General features: G+C 63.9%; 3 protein-coding genes across 3 annotated transcripts; 1 reads left to right on the forward strand and 2 right to left on the reverse strand.

The window, feature by feature from the left end:
• The first annotated feature begins 1,251 nt into the window (after positions 1 to 1,251).
• On the forward strand, positions 1,252 to 6,034 carry RARRES2 (retinoic acid receptor responder 2). Its single transcript, XM_067531371.1, has 5 exons — positions 1,252 to 1,503; positions 3,845 to 3,949; positions 4,654 to 4,755; positions 5,297 to 5,430; positions 5,829 to 6,034. Exons 1-4 carry the CDS (start codon positions 1,339 to 1,341, stop codon positions 5,399 to 5,401), a joined length of 477 nt encoding a protein of 158 aa, XP_067387472.1. The 5' UTR covers positions 1,252 to 1,338; the 3' UTR covers positions 5,402 to 5,430; positions 5,829 to 6,034.
• Positions 6,035 to 7,875: 1,841 nt separating this feature from the next.
• LRRC61 (leucine rich repeat containing 61) lies at positions 7,876 to 10,139 on the reverse strand. Its single transcript, XM_067531370.1, has 2 exons — positions 10,126 to 10,139; positions 7,876 to 8,962 (listed from the first exon to the last, which is right to left on the reverse strand). The coding sequence occupies exon 2, from the start codon at positions 8,736 to 8,738 to the stop codon at positions 7,953 to 7,955; it is 786 nt and encodes a 261-aa protein (XP_067387471.1). The 5' UTR covers positions 8,739 to 8,962; positions 10,126 to 10,139; the 3' UTR covers positions 7,876 to 7,952.
• Positions 10,140 to 15,547: 5,408 nt separating this feature from the next.
• Positions 15,548 to 17,356, reverse strand: LOC137142136 (zinc finger BED domain-containing protein 6-like). The gene has a single exon (XM_067531364.1). It carries the CDS (start codon positions 17,231 to 17,233, stop codon positions 15,797 to 15,799), a length of 1,437 nt encoding a protein of 478 aa, XP_067387465.1. The 5' UTR covers positions 17,234 to 17,356; the 3' UTR covers positions 15,548 to 15,796.

Raw genomic sequence — 17,356 nt, forward strand, 5'->3', positions numbered from 1 at the left:
TCACCCAATATATAAATGCCCCCCCACTCAAGCCAGCCCGCATGACACCTGGGATATTTGTTATTTGGAAAACAAGGACTCAAGTGTCACTATAAAAACTGGGAATTAAGAGGCAGACCAGCTGGGAAGAAAAGGGAACAAGAAGAATAAGAAGAAAAGACCTGAAGGGAGAAGAAGAAGAATCCAGCTGCAAGACACCGCCCAAGATCAGAGCTGCTAGAATTCTCTGCACGACCGTGACATGCAGCAACCAGAACCCAGACGAGACTGGCCTTGCCTGGCTGACAGGGAACGTCTGCCTGCCTGATCAGGACTGATGAGCACAGCGTTGTAAGCTGAGCATATGCACCATGTCTGGTGATTGTTAATACATACAGGATAAGGTTATTACTGGGTAAGACTCTGTCACAGGTAAAAGATCCTGCAAACCCACAGTAGTATACACCTGGAGCTCTGCGAATTGGGAAAGGGTGTGGGTACTTATATTAACTGGGATAGTTTCACCCTGAGCCCTATGAATTGGGTACGGGTGACCCTGAGACCTAGAGTGTGAATTGGGTACGGGTAGGCACCTTTCCCCCGGAGCCCTGCGGACTGGGAAAAGTTGGAGTTCCCTAGTGTGTGGGTAACACCGGGAGACCTTGGGCAAGGCCCTTCCTCTCCCTGGGCTGCAGTTTCCCCACCTGTAACATAGAGACAGTGACAGTGACGCGCCTCGGGCGGGGAAGCTGCCTGCAGGGCTCTGGTGCCCTGAACGGGCGCTGCTGCTGAATTGCAAAGGGCCGTGAGGGGCAGCAGGCAGGAGGCTCCTGCCATTGCCACAGGAGACACAAGCTGTACTTCTGGGGGGGGGGTCCCTTCTTCCATTCGCTCCTGAGCAGCCCCTCCCCTGCCCCAACACCCACGTGTTCCCCTCTGATGGCAGCTGGCAGGGCGGCGGGTCTCCACGGACGCACCGTGCAGTGACCCTCCTGCACAGCCCGGGATGGGCACAGCCCGTTCCAGAGCCCTGACTGTCTCTCTCAGTCCGGGCCGGGAGGACAAAGGGCAGGACGGGTTTGGTGACCAGCCACAGGAGAGAGAGTCCATGCCACTAGGAACTGGGCACCACGTCCCCCCGCCCGCCCCCAACACCGTGCTGGGCCTGCCTCTCGCCTCCAGCTCTCACAACAGATCGATGGCAGAGATTGCAGTGGCAGGGGGCCAGGCGGGGCAGGGGGAGGAGGAGGGCGGCTTCTGGGGAATTAGTTAATGGAAGACTAAGATCAACAGAGGGGAGTTGCCCGGGTGGGCCGGAGGGGCAGACGGCTCCCTGGGAGCCATTCGCCGACTGCAGAGATGAGGCAGCTGCTAGCCCTGTGTCTGGGCTTTGCGGCCCTGGCGGCTGCTAGCCGCTCACCGCTGGTGCAGAGGGCGGTGGACATGGTGCTGGAGGACTTTCACAGCAAGAGCCACGTGCAGTGGGCGCACAGGGAGCAGGCAGTGGAAGACGTCATTGAGACGGTGAGTGCGCAAGAGCCGGAGACCCAAAGGGCTGTTTGCCCCCCCACACACACACACACAACCCATTGCTGTGCGCTGAGCTGCTGAGTCCCTCCCCAGAGGTGGTTGCTCGGCAGTGATGGGGAAAGCCATTCCTGTCCACCCAGCCCATGCGGTGCTCTGGGACTCTGTGGGATGAAAGGTGCTGAAGGGACGCGTGAGTCGCGTCTCAGGCGGGGACGGGGGGATTTGAAGAGACTGGCTGGGGGCCGGTAGGGGAGCTGTGGGGAGGATGCAGGGGCTGTGGAGGGGCGGGTTTGGGTAAAGGGAGGGAAAGCAGGGGGTGGGCAGGGGCTTGGGGACGAGGTGGGGCTCTGCAACGCTTGGTGCAGACACCATCGTGCTCAGCACTCCCAGTGGCTGGTGCATCGCCCGGCGGGGGCGCTGCCTGTTAGGGGGTGAGGGCAGGGTGGCCGGGACACTGCCCAGCCTGAGCGCCTCTGCAGAGCGGGGGAAAGCAGCTGGGAGTTCCTCCTCCAACCTGGCACCAGGAGGTTGCCGTCGGCCGGGAGAGCTGGTTTCAGCTAACGGGACCCAGCGCGCCAGGCTCATCCTGCGGCCAGAGCAGCCAGGCCGGGTCGCTGGGAGCTGGCCAGCCCTGTCAGAGGCGAATGGGCATTGACCGGCAGAGCTCAGCTACACATTAACTGCACACGGCCCCTGGCGCTGGGCCACGGGGCCGCCAGAGGCAGGCGCAGGGTGCGGGGCCCTGCCAGGGGCCACTGAGCGGGGACGGCAGCGACTGGCTTTTCTCTAGCACTGCAGCAGCGTCCCGGAGCGCCGGCGTCTCCAGCCCCTTTTGGTTTCCCGACACGAGAAAGCTGACGCTGTGCCCGGCCAGGGACGCAGCCCCTCCTCCTGGCATAGGCTTGCCAAGTGTCTGACGGCGCCTTGCCCAGAAGCTGGCTGGCCTGCACGGGGGCTAATATGCTAGGCGGGGCCTATAGTGCCCACCCCTCCTCCCGTGGCTGGCCATGGCATAGCCGTAGCCCCTCCTCCTCCCGTGGCTGGCCGTGGCATAGCTGCTGCCCTCTCCATCTGTCGCCCCCTGCTGGCCGCAGCTGGGCTCACTCGTGGCTCCGCCCCCTCCGTGGGACACTGGGCGCCTCACCCCTCCCCAGGTCGCAACGAGCTGAAACCAAGCCCGAAGCCCAATGACTTTGCACGCGGCCGTCGACCCCAGTCCGGGCTCAGGAGCCCCCGCCCCTTTGCTCCCCAGGCTTGTGCCCTCCCCACCCCCCAGGCCCGCCCACGCCCCTGGATTCCAGGCCAGGGACCCAGTGTAGGCAGCTGCTGCTGCTGCTCCCCATGGCGCCTGGCTGCCCCGCCCCGGGCCTGTCTGCAGGCTCCTGTCGCACAGCTGCTTTTTAACCCTCCCTCCCCATAGCTCCAGCACCTCCTGCAGCTTCCTCCCAGGTTGCGGCAGCGCTCCGGGGCCCGCCGAATGCAGCGCCCAGCCTCTCCAGCGGCAGCCGTGCCCCCCAGCTCGCTGTTAGCGGCAGCGTGGGGCCTGACCCCACCTGACTCCCTCCAGCGCAGGCCATGGGGGCCAAGGGGTTTCTTTGTGGACTCTCCGCAAGGGAAGGGGGGCCCTGGCCATGATTTCAGACTTGGGAGCATAGACAATTAGGCACTGGAGTCTCTCGGGCGGCTGGGCTGGTTTTCCCAGGTGCTCAGCACCTCAGAGGACCAGGCCTCCACCTGTGGTTGCTCAGGTCAAGACCCGCTGAGCATCCACGGTCACTTGAGACGTCTCCGGTCGAGCCTGGGGGGGCGCCCCTGCGGGAAACGGGCGGTTTGGGGAAGCGGTGAGACGTCGGCGCGCTGGGATGGCAGGCCGTGGGCGAGAGCCTGGTGAACAGAGAGCGAGCGGCTCTGGGGATTGTGGACCTTTCATGTCTTTCATCTCCCCAATGGCTGTGCTCACGGTGCCCAGCCCCTCCAGCCCCGGGCAGGTCCCACCTGGCATGAGGCCGTGGCCACCCCAAGAGCAGAGAGGGGCCCTGGGCTGACGCGCACCCCGCGGGGTCCAGCCCGAGCCGGCGGCCATGACGGCCAGGTGAGGCTCTCGCCCAGGAGATTGGTGGAGGTGGCCAGTTGGCGCCGGCAGGCCCTGGCGCCAGCACACAGCGGGCACTGCTGGATAATCACTGAGCAAGGCACAGCTGCCCTCAGTGCGCCGGGCGTTTCCTCTGGGCTCAGGGCCACTCTCCAGCACTCCCCCCAGCATGCCAGCGTGCCCGGGGCTCCGGCAGGGAGCTGCCAGCGGCGCTTTGCTGAGCCGGGCTCTGTTCGGTTCTAGGACTATCTGGCGGGGCCCTTCGTGCAGCTGCGGCTCACGCTCAGGCAGACGCAGTGCCAGAACCAGCCGGGGAGGAGCCAGGACTGCGCCTTCAGACGCAACGGGGTGAGCGAGGGCACGGCCGCCCCACACCTGCCCCAGGCCCTCTGCCGCGCTGGCGGCTGTGTCAGTGCTCTGTCTTGCTTTCCTCTAGCTCCTGCCACCTGTCTCCTGCCCCGTCCCACCCCCTCCCCTGGGAACGGTGCCGGGGGGCCAGACTGAGCCCCCACCACAGCCCCCTGCTCCGCTGGGCACCAGGAAGGAGTGTGGCGCGAGGGGTGGACCGAGGGTGGGAGGGGCTGGGCGTGGGCCCGCGGCTGCATGCATGGAGCAGCGAGGGCCCCAGTTGGACCCTGCGTCCTGGGGGCCGGAGGCGGCTGCCCTCGGGGATGAGGCGCTGGGCCGGGCCTCAGGAGCTGGGCTCGGGTCCCTGCTCTACCAGGGGCTCCCTGGGGACCCGGGACAGGTCGACGCATCTCTCTGGCCCTCAGGTCCCATCAGTGCAACGGGGTCGGTGCTGTGCCCCGCCCCACACACTGTGTGGGGGATTAACCCAGCCGTGCTGGAGGCTCAGCGCCTGCAGGGATGGGGGCAGATAGGCATGCGTGTGCATGCACGGGCGTGTGCGAGGGGGTACAAGCCCCACGGCGAGGGAGGGCAGGGAGGGGCACGGACAGGGCATGGGGGGCGAGCTGTCTGGGGAGAGCCATGGAAATGTTCTCAGCTCCCCCCAGCCTGGCCCTGACGCCTCCCTTGGTCCCTCTCCGCAGAGGAAGCGGAGCTGCCGGGCTTGTTTCAAGTTTGACGTCAGCCTGGCCAGGGTGCTGGACCAGTACGTGCACTGCATGGCGGAGAGGCAGCTGGCAGTGACGGTGAGTGGCCCCCACGCCCCTCAGGCCGGCCAGAGACTGGCGGGCTGGGCTCGGCCCCGACCCCCTCCCTGGGGGCAGAAAACTCCGCACGTGGGGCAAGGGGCCTGAGGACAGCATTTGCCATTCAGTCCCCCAGGCCCGCCAGGAGCAGCGTGGGTCTGTGCCCACAGGCAGAGACACACACACACACACACACACACACACACGACACTAACACACAGGTGCAAACACACCCGCCAGACACGCACGCAGACACGCTGCGGCGGAGAGGCTCCCCCGGCACACACTCGAGCCCGGCCAGGCTGACGGCGCTGGGACCAGCCCGGCCCACGTCCGCACCCCCTGCCTCGCCGGAGCAGTGCCCTCCCGGTGTCCAGTGCCCCCACGTGTGGGGGAAGGATACACTTTACCGGAGCCCGGCGACCCAGCCCAGGCTGCAACCCCCACGGCTATGTGTGCGGGAGGGGCCGTGTTACAAGTCAGTATTGAGCCCGAGAACATGCCTGGGCCCGGCCCGTGACCTGGCGCCTCTGCCCCACAGGACATGGCGAGGAGAGACGCGGAGGAGTGCGAGGCGGTGCAGCAGGCGGGCGAAGCGCTCTACCATCCCGGCAGGTTCGCCTTCTCCAAAGCGCTGCCGTCCTAGCCAGGGTGGCTCCCCGCACCCGCAGCACGGTACGGACAGGGCCCCCCGGGTGCAGAACTGGGACCAGGCGGGGGCTGGGCTGGCGTGGGCAGGGTTCCCTTAGCAGGCTCTGGGCTGGGCACGGGTTTGCGTCCCCCTCCACTGAGTCCCCTCTGCAGAGCACTCGGTACCTGCCCCCCCTTGAAACTGGGGGTTCGAAGGGGCACCTTCGCTCCTGTCCCAGCCCCCAGGCCGCTGCTTCCCAGGGCTGCGCTCTGAGCAGCCTGATGCTCTGTGGACGTGACCCACTCAGCTGCTTTGATGTGGACGCGGCTGCCTCTCTCCAACTCCCTACACAAACCCAGTGTGGAAAGCAGCAGGGGGGGCGATCCCGCCGAGCCCCCAGCCGCACTGCTAACCCCAGGGCGTCTCCTCTTCCCCGGGCCAGCTGGGACAGCACCCACCATGCCAGGGCACAGCTGACACCCCCCACCCGAGGAAGGATGCCCCCATCGCTGCTGCCCCATGGAGACCCGGCGACCGCCCCGATCTGTCAGACACTGCACCCCCTCGAGCACCACGCAGGGCAAGGAGCATCCTGGCCAACGGGCCCTGCTGCCCCCCTGGCTGGCCATCCCTAATAAAACCCGAGCCACGGCTCTGCATGGCTGGGCTCAGTTACTTCCAGCAGGCACTGCCCTGCCGGGGACGGGCGGGCGGGCGGGTGGTCCAGCCGTGCACCCAGGGTATCTCTCGGGTCGCTGGGACGTGGCGACAGCAGAACAGAGAGCTGGTCCTGTACCTGCCGGGCCAGATTGCCCCGATCGGCCAGCTGCTCCAGCGCATTGGCTCCTGACATGGCAGCTCACCCCCCTCCCACCTGGCTGGGTGCCTGGGCTCTGCCCCGCCTCACGTGGGGGGCGGGGGGTGATTTAGAGCTGATGAGGTGGAAATCACCTCCCTGAACCACCCAGCCCCCCTTTTACAACCCAGCCTCCAGGAAGAAGGACCAGGGTGAAGGACCAGGCAGGCAGGGATCCAGGGGACAGAGCAGCGGGGCCAGGGGTGTGGCCCCCAGCACAGTTCGCCAGGGGCAGAACCCCAAGATTATCACTGCCCCGCTTGTGGCAGCGCGGCCCTGCAGTCTGGCGCGTCAGAGGGCAGGCACTGGGCTCTGCAGCACAGCTGGGGGGGACAGAGCGGGCGGGGCAGAGCAACACACCAGGAGGCAGATCCCACAGATCCGCATGCCAGGCACAGAGAGGCAGTGGGCGGGCAGGCAGGGAGCAGACAACACGTTTATTTCACAGGCAAATATCTTCACATGGGACATCCACAGCAGGCAGCGCATGGGCCTTGCCTCCCCTTGGTTACCCACGCACTGTGTCCCCTCCCCCGCCCAGCTCAGGGGATTGCCCCCCACCCAGGTCCTGGGCCCTGCCCTAGCCTCCGTCTAGCCCAGCCCGGGGGGCACCCCACCTGCCTATAGGCCGGGGGTCGGATGCAGGCTCCTGATGGAGGCCAAATCCCCTGGGGTCGGCTGTGCACAGGCCCCCATCCCCGGCGCGTCTCAGCCCAATGCACCAGGGCAAGCGCCACCCCGCGCCCAGCTTGCTCTCCCCGGCCCTTCCCCAGCAGACTTGGGTCCACACAGGCTACGGGTGGCGGCCTCTCTGCCACAGGGGCAGCCGGCTGGTTCTCAGGGGTGGCCCCAGCACTGGCTGGGGAGGGACAAGGGGTGGGGGGGAGGGAGGTTTGCTGCTGTAAACCACAGCCAAGGAGTGAGAGATGGGGCCGTGGAGCAGAGCCCCCCTCCTACCCCAGAGGCAGGGCTGATGCCCGTCGGCGGTGGGCTGAGCCGGTGCTGCCCCCGCGGTGCCTGCTGGCGGGACTGTCTCCAGGACCACCCGCCTGACTCCTCTCCGAGCAATCTGAAAATGAAGCCCAGGGCAGAGGGAGCTGGGAGTGGCCTGGAGCCCCCGGGGAAAGTGCCAGGATGCCCCCAGGCTCCCACAGGCCCAGCTCAACGCTGGCGTGGGCAGACCCAGCCCCAAGGACTGCAGTGGGGCGGCTCTGTGGCTGGGCCCCTCGGCTCAGACCCAGGTGCGCCTCGCCGCAGGGCTGGGCCCCTCCGTACAGCCGGCTCCTGGCCAGGCCACTGGGAAGCTGGGCTGGGCTGAGCGATCCCAGCAGCTGGGATCGATGTGCGGTCACGTCCCCACGGCCCCTCTGGCACAGGGGCAGAGTCAAATCAGCTGGGGTTGAGGGGCAGGAGCCGGTACCTCCAGGGCCCAGAGCCTGGCTGTGGTTTCCCACCCATTTTGGCTGCAGCCAGGAGAAGAGGGAGGCCGGGGGGATGGGGAAGGGGCTGTCGTTCCGTGGGGCATCTCCCGGGCTGGGCACGCGGCTGTCAGGCGGGGTGGCGCGGCGAGACGGCGACTCAGGGCCGGGGCTCCGTGAAGCCAGGCGACGGAGAGGCAGATCCTCAGCGGCGAGGCCCCTGCTTGGACGGTGAAGCTGGCGCCTCGCTGGCTGGCGCGGGTGCCGGGGCCCCCCCTCGGGACAGGGCGGCTCAGAACACGTAGGAGCTGGGGTCGCTGCGGAGGCTCAGGGCCCGCTCGGCCTGGGAGATGGTGTCGTCCGCCCGCTGGCTCAGCTCCCGGCACTCCCGCAGCGCGGCGCTGAACTGCCGGTAGGCCTCCTCCGCGATGGAGCTCCTGCGCGCCGGCCTCCACTCCCAGTAGCCCTCCTCCACCCAGGGCAGGGCCATGCCCGGCGGCTCCGGGCTGCCGGCCCCGCCGCCGCGCTCCAGGGAGCTGTCGAGGTCCCGGCAGAGCTGGTAGAGCTCGCTGCCGCGGCCGGAGAGCCGCTGGCCGTCGATGGCCTTGAGGGCGGGGAGCAGCTCGGCCAGGGCGCCGCGGTAGGCCCCGCTGGCGCAGACGGGGTTGGTGAGGCGGCCCCGGGGGTCGTGCAGCCGCAGGCTCTCCAGCCGGCGCAGCCCCGCCAGGCACTGCAGCTGCTGCAGGCTGCTCAGCAGGTTGCCGGCCACGTCCAGGCGCTGCAGGTTCTCGCAGGCGCCCAGCGGCTCCAGGCTGCAGACCCGGTTGGCCGAGAGGTTGAGGACGGCCAGGGACTTGAGGGTGGCGAGGGGGCCCAGCTGGGAGATGGCGTTGCCGGAGAGGTCCAGCCACTCCAGGCTGGCGCACTCGCCCAGGCAGCCCAGGTCCGAGATGCCCAGGCCCCGCAGCTTGAGCAGCAGGATGGACTCCAGGTCGAACTCGCCCGTCTTGGCCTTCAGCAGCTGGGCCGTGACCCGCACGGTCTCGCCCGCCTCCCCCTTCTCCGCCCAGGGCTCCATCGCGCGGCTCAGCTAGTCCCCGCGGCGCTGGGCACCCTTGGACACCTAGAGTCCCAAAGCCAGACTCACCCCAGCGTGGAGAACCTCGGCTTGCCCCGGCCACCGCCAGGAGCTGAGTGGGGCCAGGAAAGCTCTTTGCTCCTTCCAGGGGGCTCTGCCCCACGGGGCCCTGTCACTCTCCTGGGCAGCGGCACTGGGTCACGCCGGGAACAGCGCGCCGGCCCCTGGAAGGGAAGAGGAGACAGGATCAGCACCCTGCCCAAGCCGAGCCAGCTCCTTTCCCCCAGCAAGACCCCAGCCCATCTGCACCCTCCCGCTGCGCACAGCTGGGCGCTCCGGGCGGCTCCGGTGCACCCCTGGAGCACAGGGCGGGTTTGCTACAGGCTGTATGAGCGAGGGCTGGGCCAGCGCCGCCCCCCCCCTGCCCTGGGAGAATAATCTGCACGCTCTGCTCCCTGCACGGCTGATCCTGAGCGGGGCTGGGCCCCTGCCACTCTTACAGCCTTCCCTGGGAGTCACCGGCGCTGAGCCCCCGACCCGGGCAGCCCCCGCTCCAGAGACAGACCAGCCCTTGGCCAGGAGACACGCTGGCCCCTGGTGCTCAAGGCTGCCCTCGGAGACCCCTGCGGCTGGGTACCCGGCTGGGAAGGTGGGGCAGTCGGGGGGCAAGGATCTGTCCTGGGGCTCCTCCCTGCGGGGGGCCAGCCCCACACCGAGCTGCAGGAGCAGGTTTGCCGTGGCCGGGATGGGAGCCGGGACCGTAGCCACACGAGGCAGCTTCACACCAGGAGCATCCCCCCGCGCAGAGCCGGGCGAGGAAGGGATTCGCCTCCCGCTGACCCCGGCCCAGCCGCCTGGCCACGATCCTGCCCGGCACCAGCCAGGGGCCCCCAGACCCGGCTCCTGGGCCCTTCCCGGGCGGAACCGGGCGGGTCGGGCCGGCCCCTGCGCTGGGTCCCCCCCCCGGCCATGCACCGGCTGCCGCTGGCCTGGGTTTGCGGGGCGGCCCCGGGCCGGGCCCTGGCGCGAGGCTGCGGGGGGTGGGGGGGGCTGCGAGGGCGATGGCGGCGGGGTGGGGGCACTGGGCGGGGGGGGACTGGGCCGTCCCATCCCCGCACACAGAAGGGGGCTGTGGACAGGCGCTTCTAGCCCCAGTTCGCGCCCCCCCCCCCGGGACTCCGGCGCTGCGCGACCTGAACCCCCCCAGCACCCCGCGGGGGGACCCGGACAGACGTGTGCACGCACGGACACGGCCGCACACTCGGGCACCCCCCGCACGCGCACGCACGGGCAGAGGGGCACAGGAGTGTGAGCACACGGACAGACGGACACGCGCCTGACCGCACACCCCCCGCACACCGGCCGCTGTCCGACCCCCCGCCCTCACCGGGCGCCGCCGCCGCCGCCGCCTCGCTCCGGCCGAGTCCGATCGCCCTGCGCGGAGGGAGGGGGGAGGGGGGAGCAGCGTTGCCATGGCAGCGGCTCCCAGGACGGGGCACGTTTAAAGGGCCAGAGGCACGTTCGGCACGGCGGGGGGAGGGGCTGTGCGCGTGCACACACACACACGGACTGCGCCCGCAGGCATGCAGCGGGCACGTGCACCCCCAGATCCAGCCACTGCAGGTGCGCACACACACACACACACACCCCGCGGTTACACGCACACTCCCAGCTCTGTGCAGGCCCAGGCGTGCACTGGGGATGCACACACCTGCTGCACGCTGGCAGCCACGCACCGTGTTCACACACAGGCATGACTGCACACCACGCACGCACACACACACACCCCACGGTGCTCACACACCCATAAACAGGTAGGCCTGGCCAGGGAGGGATCCCAGAGGCAGCCAGTCCAGCCCCCGGCCTGCCGCAGCACACGTGAGCCTAGACCATCCCGGATGGGCTGTCCAACCCCCGGGGATTCCAGCCGCCCTGGGAGCCTGACCCACACTGTAGCTGTCCTCAGGGTTGGAAAGTCTGTCCTGAATCCTCCTTGCTGCCCATTACTCCTTGTCCTGCCGTCAGTGCAGAACGACCGATCACATCCTGTGTCTGACAGCACTGACCAGCTGGGAGCGGTTCTCGGGTCCCTTCCCTCTCCTGTTCTTGGGCTAAACATGCCCCATTTTTATCACCTTTCCACCGAGGTCAGCTTTAAACCTTCCGTCACTGTTGTTCCTCTTCTCTGGACTCTCTCCAGTCTGCAGCCCACACAGCATCCCGCACCCGGCGCTCACGGCCTGTTTGTTTCTGGCACAGGCTGGGGCTGGAGCTGGCAGGATTCGTGCAGGGACCACCAGCCAGGGCCTGGGTTTTGCTCTTCCTCACAGGACTCAGCCAACATGCTTGGTCCTGCAAACTTCAGCCCATGGATCATTCGTGAGCTAGTCCCACCCTTCACTTCTTGCCCCTCCAGGCCACACGCAGAGTTTCTGCTCCCCGGCTGGGAGATTCACATCTCTAATTTTGAAAGGGACAAAGACTCGCTCCAGTCTGTACCATTGGTGCCCAACCCAGGATGCTCCCAGGACTCACGGACATTACCCAGCATCTGAGCTCCCCCGACGAGCATGCTCCAGGAGCAGCAGCACACCGAGCTCAGAGCATCTGTGCACCTCAACGCCAGTGGCTGGGTTTGTCTCAGATTTCATTTGTCCAGCTGCGGCCGGCCCCATCATAGAAGATATGGTTTGGAAGGGACCTCAGGAGGTATCTAGTCCAACCTCCTGCTTAACGCAGGACCAACCCTGACTAAATCATCCCAGCCAGGGCTTTGTCAAGCCAGGCCTTAAAAACCTCTAAAGATGGAGATTCCACCACCTCCCTAGGTAACCCATTCCAGTGCTTCACCACCCTCCTAGGGGAAAACTTTTTCCTAATATCCAACCTAGACCTCCCCCCTGCAACTTGAGACCGTTGCTCCTTGTTCTGTCATCTGCCACCACTGAGAACAGCCTAGCTCCATCCTCCCTGGAACCCCCTTTCAGGTAGTTAAAGGCTGCTATCAAATCCCCCCTCATTCTTCTCTTCTGCAGACTAAACAAGCTTAGTTCCTTCAGCCTCTCCTCATAAGTCTTGTGCTCCAGCCCCCTCATCATTTTCGTTCCCCTTAACTGGACTCTTTCCGATTTGTCCACATCCTTTTTGTAGTGGGGGCCCCAAAACTGGACACAATACTCCAAATGCGGCCTCACCAGTGCTGAATAGAGGGGAATAATCACTTCCTGCGATCTGCTGGCAATGCTCCTGTCAGGCTGGTTAGATTGGGGGGTGGGGGGTTGTTTAGTATGTGGTTTAACGTGTGTCAAAATCATCATAATGAATATGAGCTATGCCATGTCAGGTACTGCTAGAAAGGTTAACATGTCTGAGGTAAGATGACAATACTCATGTTCATGTCTGATATGTGAAATGGAAGTTATGGATATATTTAATATCTCTGTATTTCAAATTGTGCTGCCTGAGACACACCCCAGACAGGATGGCAGCAAGACGATAGCCCGCTTAATGGCCCATTAAGACACTCACAGAGCCAGGGGCCTAGGGGAGAAACCAGCATACCTGACCAGGCACCAGGACTGGCCCACGTGACTCTGGACTCCATTTTAGTTCCTGTGAAACTCCACAAACAGCATGGCCAGGCTAGGAGGTATATAAGGCAGAGGCCTGGGGAAGCCATTTTGTCTTTCAGTCGGGATTTGACTTCAGCTACCAACCTACCTCTGAAGAGTTCCAGGAGGTAGCCGGGTTAGTCTGTATACAGCAAAAACAGCAAGAGTCCTGTAGCACTTTAAGAACTAACACATTTAATTTCTGCAGGAATAAGCTTTCGTGGGCTTCACCCCAGTTCCTCAGATGTGAGAATAGAAATCACATAGGCATATAGATATAGATATAAGGGAAGTGACAACAATGGGGGAGGTGGATGAAAGCCAGGTACTTGAGGCCTATTCAGGACCATTGAACAAGAGGTGAGAATGGATGATCAGAGGCAATTACTTCTTGTAATGAGAGAGCCATTCCCAATCTCTGTTTAAACCCAGTTTGAATGTCAAGTTCGCAGATCAGTTCCAGCTCTGCAGTTTCTCACTGAAGCCTGTTTTTGAAGTTTTTTTGTAGAAGTATGGCAACTTTCAAGTCAGTAACAGAGTGTCCTGGGACATTGAAGTGCTCTCTGACTGGTTTATGGAGGTTACCATTTTTTGTGTGTGATTTGTGTCCATTTATTCTTTTGCGTAGTGACAGTCCGGTCTGGCCAATGTACATGGCAGAGGGGCATTGCTGGCACATGATGGCATGTATTACATTAGTAGATGTGCAGGTGAATGAGCTCCTGATGGTGTGGGTTATGTGGCTAGGAGCTGTGATGCTGGTCCTAACTGGTTTGGGGGCATCAGAAGCACTGTTTGTGGCTGGTTGAGGAGTCTGACTTCAGTGCCACCCACCAGTGCTGGGAGAATCTGCTCTCCTTTTGCAGCCTGCCCTGACCTTGGCATTTTCAGGTGGCTGCCTTCAGCAAGGAAAGGTCACAGCTCCTACTAATGCAGCCCAATATGCCATTAGCCTTCTTGGCAACCAGGGCACACTGCTGACTCATCTCCAGCTTCTTATCCACTGTTACCCCCGGGTCCTTTTCTGCAGAACTGCTGCCTAGCCAGTTGGTCCCCAGTCTGTAGCTGTGCATGGGATTCTTCCGTCCTAAGTGCAGGACTCTGCACTTGTCCTTGTTGAATCTCATCAGATTTCTTTTGGCCCAATCCTCCAGTTTGTTTAGGTCACTCTGTATCCTATCCCTACCCTCCAGGGTATCTACCACTCCCGCCAGCTTAGTGACATCTGCAAACTTGCTGAGGATGCAATCTACTCCATCCTCCAGATCATTAATGAGCAGGGAACAGAGACAAACAGGAGCAGCAGGTACCAGAGGAAGGTTTATTTCTCCCCTTTTGCTGCTGGACAAAGAGGAACACAAACTGGTTCTCCGCAGAAAAAGAAGAGGACCACTCCCGCTGCTGAGAGGAGCAACAGGGAGAACGGGGCGGGTGCCAGATGGCTGCTTCTCATATCTTATGGGGAAATACAACCTCAGCCCCTGGCCGGACAATCACTTCTGAGCACACCCTCCCCTGGGCCTGCTCGCTACACATCACCGCTTCCCCTGCGGTGCACTGGTGCTGGAGTCAGGCTCTGAGGGGACGGCCTGACCTATGTCTGGCCCTGAAAGAATTCAGCTTCACTCACCCTGCCGGGAAAAGGACTCCAGGCTCTGCCCCCAAAGGCCCATCACTCAGGCCAGGCCCGGCCCCAGCAGGTTACCTCCCCAGCCTTCACTGAGTCTACAGATTGCCCTCCAATGGCCAGCAAGCAGCAAGGGGGCATGGGTGTTATCCAGATAACAAATGTCACAGGATCTTCTTCAGGGGACGAGGCAACAAGCCACGTGTATTGTGAATACAGGAATTTGGTCAATAGTATCAATGCAAATACCAGGGAAACAGGATCAGCACTGTAACAATAGCAATGTTGTGCTTTACAAATACAGCGACTCTTGCTAATACAGCGTACTTCCTTGGCACGTTTCAGTTGGTGCTTTCATCCACACTCGCACACACTGACGGAGACAGACAAACACACACGGGATCTCACAGATGTTATAGTTCCCAGCCTCTCGGTGCTGGTGGTAGTCACTGGCTGGTGACTGCAGCAGGAGGGTGAGGAGCAAGGTTCTGCCGATGCGCACTGGTTCTCCTGGCTGGTTGGTGATGTAGACCCGAACGTCCAGCATTCATCTTTCTGTCCCGTTTTATAGGGAAAAGATCCCTTGTCAGTCTGTGGGTTTTGCTCTGTCCTGCTGCATCTGCATTTGGTGTGATCCTTAATCACCCACATTGTTGCAAACCTGATCAGATTTTGTCCTTTGAAGTGGGCTGGCTCCAAAGTTATCAGGGTGGCTCCTCTTCGGCCAGCTGAGTGGTAAAAGTTATTATCTTCGCTCCTTTCTTCCTCCCTCAAACGTTTTAGGTGAGGCTGGTGTTTTCTTCCTCTGTTTGGACATCTCTCACTCAGACCAATTGTTCAGTCACTCTCCCTGTCTACACCCACCTCCATTGCTCAGCCATTCACACTCCAATCACTCAGGGCCAACTCCTCGCTGAAGAACTCATGTATTATTTTTAAAGCAAACATTATTTCAGTTTTGCCAGTGTCTGTCACAATGCGGTCGCTGTATGTAATCACATTGCACAGTACGGCTTCTTATACTTAAAGTAGGGTTCTTACAAATATCTGGAAAGTGGGTAAAATGAACAGATCAAATGCTCAGTGGATGGTTTTACAAACGGAACGATACAAAGCACAGCCAGACTTGAATTATTCTGCCGCCAATGGATATTGTAAAAAGGCCGCAGTGAACATTTCAAAGGGTGGAGCGATAGGAGCCAGTGGAGGTTTTAACTTTGGATTAAAGTTACCGTGTGTCAGGCTGAAGTGCCCCTTGGTAGGAAGGGGGGGGGGTGTTTGTGGCTCTGTTCTTTCCGTATTTCATGAAAACAGGATTGGGCCAACACAGGCACCATGATTAATACCAGCCACGGCTCCTATACCGCGCCCGGACCACGTGCCGAGCCCTTCCCAGAGAGCCAGGAGCCGCACTCCCTGCCCTGGGAACCAGCCCTTTGCTTGTTCCGGATCGGCACAACGGTCTCCAGCGCAGCCCCTGGGCCCACACGCCTCAGCCTCAAACCCAGAGAGCTGCCGGAGCCGCACTGCGCCCCCCCCCAGCAGCACTCCCCCCCCCCCCCCGGTGCAGAACAAGCCCCGGGTAGCTCCGCGGCCTGCCCTGAGGCGCAGCGCGTCTGCGGTGAGGGGATCCGTCCCCTCTTGCTCAAGCCCAAGCAGCAGCAGAGTCGGGGCTGGCGATGGCCCGGTGCTGGGGCCAGGGGCTCTCACAAGGCCACAGAGCGCCCAGAGCTCCCCCGCAGCCCCATGGCCGCAGCTGCTGAGAACGGCGCAGCCCCCAGCCAGCCCTCCACTGTAACGGGGGCGGCTCGGCCCAATGGCTACGGGTGCTCAGCACGGACCCATGCAGAGGGCAGCTGTGCCCACGGGGAGCTGCGGCCTCCCCCTTCCGCCACCTCCGCCCCAGCAGAGCAGCAGGCTCCAGTAAGGGCCCGTGGGGGCTCCCCCCCAGTGCACTCCGGCCCTGCGTACCCCAGAGAGGGGCAGGTGCCCCGCTGCCCGTATCTCAGAGATGGGCTCCAAGCAGGCCAGCTCCCCTCCTCCCCGCCACTGGCACCCGCGCTGTCGTCCTCCGAGCAGATGAGGGGCGGCGGGGGGTAGTTGGGGAAGTTCCCCAGGTTGGCCCTCAGGAAGACGAGGCTCTCCAGGCTCTCCCCCGCTGGGGGGCGCCACGCCGAGGAGAAGGGGCTGTCTGGGGCAGTGAAGATGTGCTCCAGGAAGGCCCCCGAGGGTGGGCAGGACAGGTAGAGGACGGCCACCTTGGCCAAGGCCGGCCAGAGCCACTGCTGCTTCTCCCAGTACCCCAGCACGTCGTCCCGGGCCCCGATGGTCTGGCTGTCGCTCAGGTACCTCTCCACCATCACGCAGGCCGAGTGGCTCTCGGTGGGGAGGGAGGCCCCACGGCCCTTGGAGGCCAGCAGCCCCACGCTCTCCAGGTGTTCGATCAGCGTCTTCTCCTTCTGGATCAGCAGTGGCGCCACGGAGCCCTTCCTGCCCAGCCCCCTGGCCCTGTGGGGCTCCCCGGGCCCCATCTCTGCCTCCTGGGACTGTGGGGCCCCGTGCGGCACTGGCACCTCCTTGCAGAAGAACTTGTTGGGCTGGGCATTTGAGGAGGAGGAAGGGCACACGGCGGCCGGGGCCAGCAGCTCCTTGACCTTCCAGACCAGCAGCTGCTTCCAGTGGTCGAGGTCGGCGCCTGGCGGCAGGATGGCGTCGATCCTGCCCTTGAAGCGGGGGTCGAGCAGCGTGGCCAGCACGTACTCCTGGCGGTGGAACATCTCGCTGAGCCAGGGGTCGGTGGAGAGCTGCAGGGCCAGGCTCTCGGCCAGGCAGACGGCGGGGCCGGCCTCCTCCCCGCCCTGGCTCTCCAAGTGCAGGCGGATCTGCCGGAGGAAGATGTGCAGGTAGCGCACCTGCGGCAGCACCTGGCTCAGCGAGGCGTGGGCCGCGCTCGCCTCCCGCACGGCCATCTCGAAGGGCTGCAGCATGGCCACCAGGCTGCCCAGCAGCCTCCACTGGCTGGCGCTCAGGGCCAGGCCGGCCTCGCCCAGCCGCTGCTGGGCCGCATACTCCTGCACCGCCGGCTGCAGCTCCAGCAGCCGCTCCAGCATGTAGTAGGTGGCGTCCCAGCTCTCCGTGGCCTCCTGCTTCAGCCGGCGTGGGGCCAGGCCCTGCTGCCGCTGCAGCTCTGCCAGCCCCCTCCCGGCCTCCGGCGAGCGGCCGAAGTGGGCGCAGATGGCGCGGGCTGCCCCCAGCATGCCCTGGATGCTGCGGTGGTGGTGCAGGAAGGCCAGCACCAGCTGGCCCAGGCAGTGGGCGAAGCAGGGGAGGTGGGTGTGCCCGCCGTCCTTCGCAGCCCGCTCCACGCTGGGGCTGCCGCC

This window comes from Emydura macquarii, unplaced genomic scaffold, assembly GCF_026122565.2.
Source record: "Emydura macquarii macquarii isolate MOO-44397 ecotype Brisbane River unplaced genomic scaffold, CSIRO-AGI_Emac_v2 contig_3174, whole genome shotgun sequence".
Taxonomy (NCBI): Eukaryota; Metazoa; Chordata; order Testudines; family Chelidae; genus Emydura; species Emydura macquarii.